This window comes from Bombina bombina, chromosome 12, assembly GCF_027579735.1.
Source record: "Bombina bombina isolate aBomBom1 chromosome 12, aBomBom1.pri, whole genome shotgun sequence".
Lineage (NCBI taxonomy): Eukaryota > Metazoa > Chordata > Amphibia > Anura > Bombinatoridae > Bombina > Bombina bombina.
The window spans coordinates 125899806-125912258 of record NC_069510.1 but is presented as its reverse complement, the minus strand read 5'-3'; the positions used below and the strand labels follow the sequence as shown (position 1 = coordinate 125912258).

At 38.0% G+C, this 12453-nt stretch overlaps 1 protein-coding gene across 1 annotated transcript in view; it reads left to right on the top strand.

Moving 5' to 3' along the window:
- LOC128643108 (torsin-1A) overlaps positions 1-12453 on the top strand; it is a 39744-nt gene that overhangs the window by 11085 nt on the left and 16206 nt on the right. Inside the window, exons 2-4 of the mRNA XM_053696059.1 lie at positions 3502-3767; positions 7633-7808; positions 9260-9387. Of these exons, the coding sequence (XP_053552034.1) occupies positions 3502-3767; positions 7633-7808; positions 9260-9387 (570 nt within the window). The remainder of the gene's footprint in view (positions 1-3501; positions 3768-7632; positions 7809-9259; positions 9388-12453) is intronic.

Sequence of the window (12453 nt, the reverse complement as noted above, 5' to 3'; positions counted from 1 at the left end):
CTTTATAAATAGATCATCTACAAAACATTTATACAAAAAAAGAGTGTATAATGTCCCTTTAACTCTAAACCTTGAAGACACAATTTTTTTGTGGAATCCATTATTTATTTTGAATTGCAGTTAAGGTGTGCACTGACAAACCCCTTTTTGTATATTGTTGTTACTCTTTGATTTGTGGTGGCAAATGGAACCCGTCAATAGCAGCAACTGTTCAACTCCTGATTAAATTGCATCCTGTTACACTATTTGTTTGCATACTGATGTTTACTTTTTAAAGGTTAACAAACCTGTTTTGCTACTTCACATGCTTTCACTTCTTGTGACACAAATACAAGGGACATGAAGAAAATGTATTTGGATCTATATGAGAGAGTGAGCACAGCAATCAACAATACAATGCATGTCTTTAGAACCCAATGGCTTTGTATAACGTTGCTACAACTGAGCAAACACTGCTGCCGTAGTGTGCTAAAAGACACGAGCATGCTCCTGAGCTCCTATCCGCCTACCTAGGTTTACTCTGCAACAAAGGATACCAAGACAACAAAGCAAACTCGATAGCAGAAATAGATTGGAAAGTTTTTATTTCTACTGCTAAGGTGTGAATACGGTCACTAACCAATACCACAGTGCAGCTGTGAGCTCTGATGCATTTATAAGGAGGCAGACTGCTAGAGCAAATATGTCCCAGTGTTTAATTACCATTGGCGATCTGGCGCCTGTATTTGTCGAGTCCTCTGCTACACATTTAGATATACAATATTTGAGAGGAGAGCGGGTTGCTTGGTGACTAAGTGGGAAAGCGAACTGTAACCCTGATAAGCTAGACAAAGCTGCAGCTTTATATAGAGCCCAAGAGTGACTAGTTCATAAGAACATGTGACGCACATGACAAGAACTATGTTTTGATGAGGTATACAAGGGGTTATGATAGAGCTTTTTAGCTCGAGCAATGATAGTTGCTTGATTGCATTAAAACAAGTTTATTTGGCTATAATTACTAAGCCTGAGTGGTCAGAAAAACCAAAACATGTGTCTGTGTAATGCTAAGATTGGATATTTTTCTTGCCTTGAGTGGTATTTTGCATTTTTTTTTTTTTTATTGTTTTCAATAAGATAATTTTTATTTATTTTTTGTTTTATCAACTTTATTTGCAAGTGCTGTTCAGAGGTCCTTGCCAATATTTGGAAAATATCAGATATTAAAGGGGAAGTGAACACCTTGTAATTAGAAATATAAAAAACTTAAGGAACACCTTAAGATATATAGCAGCACTCGCATAACCACACACAGACCCATCAAATCTGTGTAAAAAGTCTTACTGATATCAGAAGCACACAATGAATGATCAGTCCCGAACTTTGAAAACTTATTTCATCCAGACTTTGGGATAAATATGTTTGGAATAATATCCTCCACACGGGATGCTGACATCTTCATTCTTGTGAGTTTCTCCTCCGCAAGCCAAAGATCTAATAGAACATGAGTTTAAAAAAAACAGCGCAAACCAGAATTCAAGGCAGTTTTACTGACACTCGGTAATGCACATATAAAATCTTAGTTACTAGAAGCAAGTTCTTTAAAACATGCCAAACAGTACAAGAGTCCTGCTTTTGATTGAACCGCTTTCTGGCAAACAGCTGATCAGTCACGTCCCTCTCAAGACTCCGATCATACACCTGTTGCTGCAGTCATCTACGAGAACTCTACATGGACAACAATAGCTCAATGCATTTCTCCCGGAGTACGCCCGTGCTTTTTCAAGAGCAAGACCTTTGTAATTAGAACATTTTTCGAAGGTCTTCCAATAGATTAACATATCGGCAAAGCCTGAATGTTATTAGAACAGATTAACACCTTGTTTGCTGCAACCGTTTTTTTAATATCCAAACTCCACCTTCCATGTATGGAAGGTGTGACGATTAAGCCTATCCACCCAGCCGTCACTATGGGAAGTGTGGTCATAAAGGAGTTAATAGCACGCAGCCACTGGTTCCCTTAAACCTTTAACTCTACAAAGGACCTAAAGGGACACCAAATTAACCCCCAAATCCTGCCTACACCACCCCAGTTTAACAATGCTGCCACCACCAAGAGTTTTGAATAAGGGTGTCTTGGAAACCCAATAACTCACACAATTAACAGTTAGGTAACGTGCCTTTAACCTTGTCTCTTCAGAGTGTGAATTCAGATATTAGAACCCAAAGACAGAATTAGATCATTATATGTATAATAACAAAAGACAAATACAGGTTACACAGTGCCAAAGTAAAAAAATACAAAATAACAAGATATGAAAAGATATAGTCCTTTAAATCAAAAGGGGACAAAATTAACACAATCTATACATATTACCAAACTTTCAGTAGGTCTGTGTGAGAACCACTTTCAGTTGTTACTTTGTTCTTGTCCCAGGCAAGTTTTCTGTTGCATTCAATTATATCACAGTCTTCCTTTGTCTTGTCAAGACCACCACCCCTGTGTTAATTTACGACTAGTTAACCACTCCTGCAACTCACAGTATTAAGAGATGGCAGGCACCAAAAGGAGGGGGGTCTTTAGATAACTGCATTCCTTAACATACACAGATGTTACACAAAGAATGAACATTTCAGATTAACCCTGGCAATGCTGAGACCACAATACCACCTCTGCTGGGTAGCTAATCCAGGTATTACCTACTCATGAGTGTATCATGACAAAGGGACCAATCTGGACTTGAGTCTTCAGGTGACAGGGATTGCCACTGTCATTGTTTAACATAATCTCTATTGTTTGGCTTCAGCAAAAAAGATAAGAAAAAAGTTGTGAATTAAAGGGATATGAAACTAAACATTTTTTTTCATGACTCAGATAGAGAATACTTCTTTAAAAAACTTTTCAATTTGCTCCAATTATCAAATTTGCTTTGTTCTTTTGGAGAAGCAGCAATGCTAGCTGATCACATCAGGTAAGCCAATGACGAGGCATATATGTGCACCCACCAATCGGCTGCTAGGTCCCAGCAGTGCAACTTCCCTGCTGGGCCCACCTAGGTATGTTTTTTTTTTTTTCAGCAAAGGATACCTAGAGAACAAGGTAAATTAGATTATAGACGTACATTGGAAAAATATTTCAAATTTAATTCTCTATTTGAGTCATTTAATTGTGTCTGTCCCTTCAAGGAAAGCTATGTGGCAAAGTGTTTAGGCTTGTGACACCTTTTGTGTGCTCTTTCCGTTTTCAGCACTGGACAATCCACAATTATCAGACTGAAATTTACAGGAAAAGAAAAAAAAATTATGAATTTATATTACAAAGTTTTTTTTACACTGCATTATTAAGCATAGGCCTTTGTCATCAGGCCGACCTAGAATATATAGTTTGTGTGCTCATGTGCGTCTATTTACTTAATGCTTTAGTTTCTAGCACCGAAGGGCGACCTAGAATATGTAGTTTGTGTGTTCATGTGCGTCTATTTACTTATTACTTTGGTTTCATAGTCGTCCTTTTGTTTCTAGCACTGAAGGCTGACCTGGAGCAGAAGTTGTTTGGACAGCACCTGGCTACTGACATCATCTACCGAGCAGTGAGTGGATTTATGAGAAATACAAACCCCAAGAAGCCGCTGGCTCTTTCTCTGCATGGTTGGACTGGGACTGGCAAAAACTTTGTCAGCAAGATAGTTGCCGAAAATGTGTTTGAAAAGGGCCTGGATAGTAAATTCGTCCACACGTTTGTGTCTACTCTCCATTTCCCTCATGACGACCTGATTGATTTATACAAGGTGTGTTGAATCATTTGAGTAACGTTGACTATTGTGTTTTATGTCCCTTTTAAAAATCGTATGTTCTATGTGATAGTCAAGAAAGAAGGTAGCACTCTCAGGGCAAGGAAAAACCTTTTTAATAGAGCAACGTTTCGGGGGTCCTGTCCCTTTCTCAAGCTAACACACAATGATACATAATGGCAAATTTATATGCAAAGCAAAACAATGAGTGACCAATCCACATGGAAATGTCCTATCTCAAGGTTTACCAAAAAATTGTGCAGTCCTGCCCTAGTGGTCACTAACTGACCTAGTGACCACTAGGGGCAGGACTGCACAATTTTTTGATAAACCTTGAGATATGACATTTCCATGTTTGGCATGTGCACAATGCAATAGTGTAATAAAAGTTGGTGAGATATCACATCCCTATACAGGGAAAAGGTTTAAAATTCCTGGCTATTACACGTGCAACTCCACATACGTGGTGTATGTGCTAAAATGCCCATGTGGACTATTTTATATGTAGGTGAAACTACACAAAAGGTTAAGGACCGCTTCTGTCAGCATAAATCCAATATTAGGAATGATAAAACAGCCCATCTCCCTGTCCCCTCTCATTTCTTGGAAAAAGGCCACCAGGCTAGCGCCAGTTGAGATTTATGGTCATTGATCATGCTAAAAAGAAATTAATGGGAGGGGACAGAGTTAACGGTTTGTTATATAAGGAAGTCCTAGGGGACTAAATAAGGAGTTTGATTTAATGCCACTTAGATGAAGTTCTTTTGTATTTTTTTTTTTTTTTTTTTTTTTTTTTTTTTTTTTTTTTAAGGTTTCTTTGTATGGCCAAATATAATAGACCCCTTGAATATGATAGCTGCTGTCGATATCATTATGAGTGATAGTGTCCTTTAAGGCAGTTGAGGGTTAAAATAGGTAGGAATGTGTGATGAAGATGATGTAATATTAGCACACGCCCCTATGAGGCCTGTGGATTGGTCACTCATTGTTTGCTTTGCATATAAATTGCCATTATGTATCATGTGTCGGCTTGAGAGTAAGGGGCAGGAGCACCGAAACGTTGCTCTATTAAAGGGTTTTTTCCTTGCCTTGAGAGTGCTACCTTCTTTCTTGACTATCACATACTTAATTGATGGACCTTGGAGGGGGGACCCTGAAGGTTTGAGCACCTACACTTGCAAGTTAATTTTTAATGCTATGTGTATTAAGCAGGTGTGCTGATCTGATATTTTGTGTATGTTCTATTTGAATCATGAAAGAAAATTTTGTGTATTAAACAACTTCCAATTTACTTCTATTATCAAATTTTCTTTGTTTTGTTATTCTTTGTTAAAAAGCAGGAAGGTAAGGTCAGGGGTGTGCACGTGTCTGCAGAACTATATATAGCAGCAGTTTTGCAACAGTTATATTTTAGTGCACTAGATGGCAGCACTATTGCCTGTCATGTAGTGCTTCAGATATGTGTACACTATCTAGATATATCCAATGAAGAATCACATGAGAACAAAGCAAATTTGATAATAGAATTGTGTCTCTGAATCGCAGAAGAAAACAATTGGGTGTCATGTCCCTTTTTTAAGATGTGTAAATATATTCTAGCAATATGTTTTGCAGCTTTTGGTGATGCTTGCCCTAGTAATTACTGTTGGTGATGCTTGCACTAGTAATTACTGTTGGTGATGCTTGCCCTAGTAATTACTGTTGGTGATGCTTGCACTAGTAATTACTGTTGGTGATGCTTGCACTAGTAATTACTGTTGGTCATGCTTGCACTAGTAATTACTGTTGGCGATGCTTGCACTAGTAATTACGGTTGGCGATGCTTGCACTAGTAATTACTGTTGGTGATGCTTGCACTAGTAATTACTGTTGGTCATGCTTGCACTAGTAATTACTGTTGGTCATGCTTGCACTAGTATTTACTGTTGGTCATGCTTGCCCTAGTAATTACTGTTGGTCATGCTTGCACTAGTATTTACTGTTGGTCATGCTTGCACTAGTAATTACTGTTGGTGATGCTTGCACTGGTAATTACTGTTGGTGATGCTTGCACTAGTAATTACTCTTGGTGATGCTTGCACTAGTAATTACTCTTGGTGATGCTTGCACTAGTAATTACTCTTGGTGATGCTTGCACTAGTAATTACTTTTGGTGATGCTTGCACTAGTAATTACTGTTGGTGATGCTTGCACTAGTAATTACTGTTGGTGATGCTTGCACTAGTAATTACTGTTGGTGATGCTTGCCCTAGTAATTACTGTTGGTCATGCTTGCCCTAGTAATTACTGTTGGTCATGCTTGCCCTAGTAATTACTGTTGGTCATGCTTGCCCTAGTAATTACTGTTGGTCATGCTTGCCCTAGTAATTACTGTTGGTGATGCTTGCCCTAGTAATTACTGTTGGTGATGCTTGCCCTAGTAATTACTGTTGGTGATGCTTGCCCTAGTAATTACTGTTGGTCATGCTTGCCCTACTAATTACTGTTGGCGATGCTTGCACTAGTAATTGCTGTTGGCGATGCTTGCCCTAGTAATTACTGTTGGTCATGCTTGCGCTAGTATTTACTGTTGGTCATGCTTGCCCTAGTAATTACTGTTGGCGATGCTTGCACTAGTAATTACTGTTGGCGATGCTTGCACTAGTATTTACTGTTGGTCATGCTTGCACTAGTATTTACTGTTGGTCATGCTTGCACTAGTAATTACTGTTGGCGATGCTTGCACTAGTAATTACTGTTGGCGATGCTTGCACTAGTAATTACTGTTGGCGATGCTTGCACTAGTAATTACTGTTGGCGATGCTTGCACTAGTAATTACTGTTGGCGATGCTTGCACTAGTAATTACTGTTGGCGATGCTTGCACTAGTAATTACTGTTGGCGATGCTTGCACTAGTAATTACTGTTGGCGATGCTTGCACTAGTAATTACTGTTGGCGATGCTTGCACTAGTAATTACTGTTGGCGATGCTTGCACTAGTAATTACTGTTGGCGATGCTTGCACTAGTAATTACTGTTGGCGATGCTTGCACTAGTAATTACGGTTGGCGATGCTTGCACTAGTAATTACGGTTTGGCGATGCTGTGCACTAGTAATTACGGGTTGGCGATGCTTGCACTAGTAATTACGGTTGGCGATGCTTGCACTAGTAATTACGGTTGGCGATGCTTGCACTAGTAATTACGGTTGGCGATGCTTGCACTAGTAATTACGGTTGGCGATGCTTGCACTAGTAATTACGGTTGGCGATGCTTGCACTAGTAATTACGGTTGGCGATGCTTGCACTAGTAATTACGGTTGGCGATGCTTGCACTAGTAATTGGTTACGGTTGGTGATGCTTGCACTAGTAATTGGTTACGGTTGGTGATGCTTGCACTAGTAATTGGTTACTGTTGGTGATGCTTGCACTAGTAATTGGTTACTGTTGGTGATGCTTGCACTAATTGCTTGCCTTTGGTGATGTGCACGCCACCAGTTACTTTTGGTGATGTGCGCAATACTATTTGGGGGCTTTTGGTGATGCGCGCACTACTTGTTGGTGGCTTTTGGTGATGCGCGCATTACTTGTTGGTGGCTTTTGGTGATGCGCGCACTACTAGTTGGTTGGGAGCTGTATGATTTTACACTTTGTACAGTTTTTTTTTCCACGGTTTAATATCCACAATGTTTTTGTTTTTATTTGATAAATGTGTTTTTATTTTTTCAGACAGTTCTGTATTATTATATAATTCTTTTTAATGCATAGTGGCATCATTACCTTTTTGTTTGTAGAACATGCTTGCTTTTGTGGAGAGAGGCTAACGTTTATAAATCTTTTTTTGCTTGGCTAGAGCCTCAAACCTATTACTCTTTTCTTAGACGCAGTTACAGACGTGGATTCGAGGGAATGTTACTGCATGTGCAAGATCCATATTTATATTCGACGAGATGGACAAACTTCATCCAGGACTTATCAATGCCATCAAACCCTTCCTGGACTATTATGACAATATAGATGGAGTGTCCTATCGTAAGGCTCTCTTCATTTTCCTAAGGTAAACAATACTATTAAGGTGAGATACTGATGTATCTGTCGTTTCATGTTGTCTGGTGTAAGATGAGTGACCTATTTATCATATTTGTACATTTTCTGTTAGCTCTGGTATGAATGTGAAACCTACTATATTTACATGTTATATGCAGAATCATTACTTTGCATGCAAGTACACATGGAAAATGGCTACGAAATTTGCCTTTACCACATTAACATCATAACAGTGTGAAACATTTTATTAGAGGACTTAAAAATAACCCTTTTTTTTAATTTGTAATTGAATAGAATATGTAGGTGCAGATACATCTTAAATTAGTGGCCCTGCTATAAAATGAAAAACACTTGAACTGAACATACAACGTAATAGGAGTAAGGGAGTACGGTAAGGTTTTGAAATAAAATGTGTAGCACAAAGTTACCAAAATAATTATCTACCCTAGAAGTTATCACGTGCCAAATGGCAATAAGTTATTGACATCTCTTCTGTCATGGTTTGGAGTGAGAGAGACGTATCGGGCAAATAATAATCTAAAACATAATCGCGTTTGTAACGCGCTCTGTCGTCGGTTGCGCCTGCAGCGCGAGGACAGCTTCAGGAGCTCCAGGTCTCAGCACACAGGTACTAAAATTTTCCTTCTTAATGATAGTTTTAATGACCAGCTATTTCCAGTGTAAAATAAACCTAAAGGGGCAATTGTGCATACATTTGTTACTAAAGAACTAGTATAGCATTGAGAATATGTTGTAATTTTTTTAAATAAAATAGGTGTGTTTGGGGGTCCTTTTTAAAGGGATACTGCACCCAAATTTTTTCTTTCATGATTCAGAGAGAGCAGCAACTTTCTAATTGTCTCCTATTATACATTTGTCTTCATTCTCTTGCTATTTTTATTTGAAAAAGCAGTAATGTAAGCTTACGAGCGGGCCCATCTTTGGTTCAGCCCCCTGAATATCTCTTGGTGGGTAAATTAGACACCAATCGGAAAGCGCTACCCAGGTGCTGAACCAAAAATTGGCCATCTCCTATGCCTCACATTCTGACTTTTTCAAATAAAAAATACCAAGAGAACAAAGTAAAATTGATAAAATGCGTAAATTAGAAAGTTGCTTAAATTGCTTCTCTATCTGAATCATGAAAGAAACAAATTGGGTTCAGTGTCCCTTTTAATTTATGATTCAGGTAGAGCAGCAATTCTAAATATGCAGTCTTTTTATATTTACACTTTGAGGTACCACCACCTACTGTGCATGTGTCGTAAAGAAATCTACTTATTTAAAATTCAAACAAAGTGCTTTTGCATTGTCTTTTTAGTATGCTTGTACTGTTTATGCAATTAGAATGTGTTTAGTGGTTCTTTAACGGTTCACCTTTACATCAAAGTACAGCAACAATTTCTGCATACAAAAATGATTACCCACTCATCTATATTTCTTGTCCTCTTGCTTTCTTAGCAATGCAGGTGGAGATCTTATAACCCGTAAGACGCTAGAGTTTTGGAGAATGGGGAAGAAGAGAGAGGACCTGCAGCTGAAGGATTTAGAGTCTGCCATTTCTGTGGCCTTATTCAACAATAACAAAAGTAAGGCTTTAATGGGTATATTCTTGCTATTGCTTTTTGAAGTACATTTCATATTATCTTGGCTTACTATGGTAGCATTCACGAACATAGAGTAGGACTGGGAGGGGAGGGGTGAACGGTTGGGTGGGAAGTGCTTACTGAAATTTGCAGAGAAGAAAGATGTGAGTTGGAAAGAATTCCAAAGAGAGAATTTGTAGGTGTGGTGGTGGAAACAGAACTGGAGAATGGGTGGGGTGAGTTTAAGATAAGAGAGTGGTAAAAATGAAAGCAAAAGTTCACATGGTGTCCCAATAAATGTTAAACAGGTTTACATGTTAGAAATACCTAGCTGAAATTTGCAGGGAAGGAGGTCTGCCTGTCAGACATGTTTTGAACTTCAGTTGCATTCTGCCTTTTCTGAGCATGAGCAAAACAGACTCACTGACTCTCTAGCATTATCTGTTTCAATCAGCTCAAGTTACTCTACAATATTTAGGACTTAAATCTGGATAAGCCTTCCTGTAGAAACCACAGCCTTCTTGATGTAATGGACACTACACAACAAGTTTAAAAATAAGATAAAATCATTTTAAAATTATGAATACATATTGCAATTATTTCTATAAAGTATAACCCACTGCTTAGTCTTCTGCATTGTTGTAATAAGCAAATCACTGGTTAATATCCACTTGCAAATACAGGTATACCTCACTTTACAGCGCTTCGCTAATACAGCGCTTTGTGGAGCTGAAGTTCACCCTAAAAAGATTTTTAAACACTGCTGTAATAATCGTGAGATTGCGAGAAAAGTGACTGGCACCATTTTGTTATGCATTCACTTTTACATTATTACAGTGCAATCTGTGTCTCAGTGCTATAGTCTGACAAATTGTACTACAGTATTTTTTTTAATACTAATTGGATGCTGTGCTAGTGTTAAACTAAACTTACTGCTATTGCACCCCTAATATATATTGGTTTAAACACGTTTTCAAGTCTTTAAACACACTGGCAAGTGAGAAGAAAGCTAACACTGCCTTGTTTCACTTTAAGGCAGTTTTCACTTTACAGCGGGGCTCTGGTCCCTAACCCTCTGTTTGAGCGGGGTATACCTGTAAACACATTTTTAAATGCTGCAAAAAAAACATCTATTCTTTTAATTAAAATTGGGATCATAGTCGCACAATATGGCCATATTCTGCTTAGTCACCAACTTACAAGGTGTCCTAATATTGACTGGTCCTAACACTACAGTCCTTTGCCTTTATGGGCTCAATCATTCCTGCTTTTTCTCTTACATCTATATATACACACTTTGCTATATAATTTCATTATGTACTTTTGTCCCCCTTTTCCTGTAATTCCATTCTGAAATTTTGAGCATTTCATTTCCTGCTAGAAAGGGAAGTGCAGAACACTGTTATATTCCTCACAGCCATTGGCTGCACACTATAGTGACCCTATTTATAACTGTCCCTACATTGGCCACAGCAGAGAAGGTAACCTAAGTTACAACATGGCAGCTCCCATTGTTTTATAGACCCTAAAACTTACACTTCATTTTGTTAATATTCAAAGTGAAGGTCAGTTTTACAGTTATTCACTACTGCCAATGCATTTATAAATATTGCATCAATGTAGTCACTAACATTTTTCTGGAATTAAGTCGGATTTTTTAAAAAACAAACAATGTTAAAAACTGAATATCGTTACAATCGCGACTCCTCCCCAGCACTACTTCCTTGTTCTTCATAAGCGACGTAGCCAGCGGTCCCACCCGCTCTCTACGTTGGTCCAAAGCGTGCTCATGATAGTGTTTCAAACTGCACACGTGTATCGCGTCAAACTGTGCATGCGTAAAACTCCGGCAATCTCGTAAGTGATACTTCTATTGAATGAATGACTACATTCATTGAGTTCTATGTGATCGTCTATAGCCAGCAGCATTTCTGCGATCGTGTATAGCTTCATAAACTTTGTTTAGAAACATGGAACGCAATCGAAGTAGAATGTTTTTGTTGTATCAAATGTTTTGACGATGCTGCCAAATGCGCATGCGCTAATCATGAACGAGCATGATGATGAAACGGGTCAATTGCGGGCTTAACGCCTGCACATAAAATCGGTGACCTTGACCAAAAGGGGCTAAACGCCCGGGGGGGGGGGGGGGGGACCATTGGGTTATTGAATAGGACTAGACTGCCAATCACTTTTAGAAACTTACTGGTGTCAGTTTAAAAGGTAAATACAGCCTTATATGTTCATAATATAAAAAATTAATGAATTTAAAGTAGATGTTATTCTTAGACTAATCTTTTCTTTGAATGCATCATTCTATCTAGCATTTATATAGTGTTTAACCCCCTTAGTGACCAGACCACTTTTCAATTTGTTGACCATCTGGGACCAAGGCTATTTTTGCATTTCTGCGATGTTTGTGTTTAACTGTAATTTTCCTCTTACTCATTTACTGTACCCACACATATTATATACTGTTTTTCTCGCCATAAATGGACTTTCTAAAGATATGATTATTTTCATCATATCTTATAATTTACTATAAAAAAAAATATAAAATATGAGGAAAAAATGAAAAAAAAATGCACTTTTTCTAACTTTGAGCCCCAAAATCTCTTACACATCTACAACCACCATAAAATACAATGCTAAACATTTATAAATACCCAATGTTTACTGTTCTTTGCTTTTTTTGCAAGTTATAGGGCAATAAGTACAAGTAGCACTTTGCTATTTCAAAACCATGTTTTTTCAAAATTGGCGGATAGTTACATTGTAACACCAATATCTGTCATGAATCCCTGAATAACCCTTCAAATGTATATATTTTTTAAAAGAAGACAACCTAAGGTATTAAACTTGGGGTCTTTTGACTTTTTTCGAGCAACCATTTTACCACCAATCTATGCCAAAGTTTGGGGGGGGGGAAATAATTTCGATTTTTTTTTGACAAATAGCAATTTAAGAATACATTTACTGATAATATTAAGGGTTACTGCCAAATAACACCCTCATATGTCTTCTCAGCAGCATCTCCTGAGTACAGTGATACCACCCATGTATAGGTGT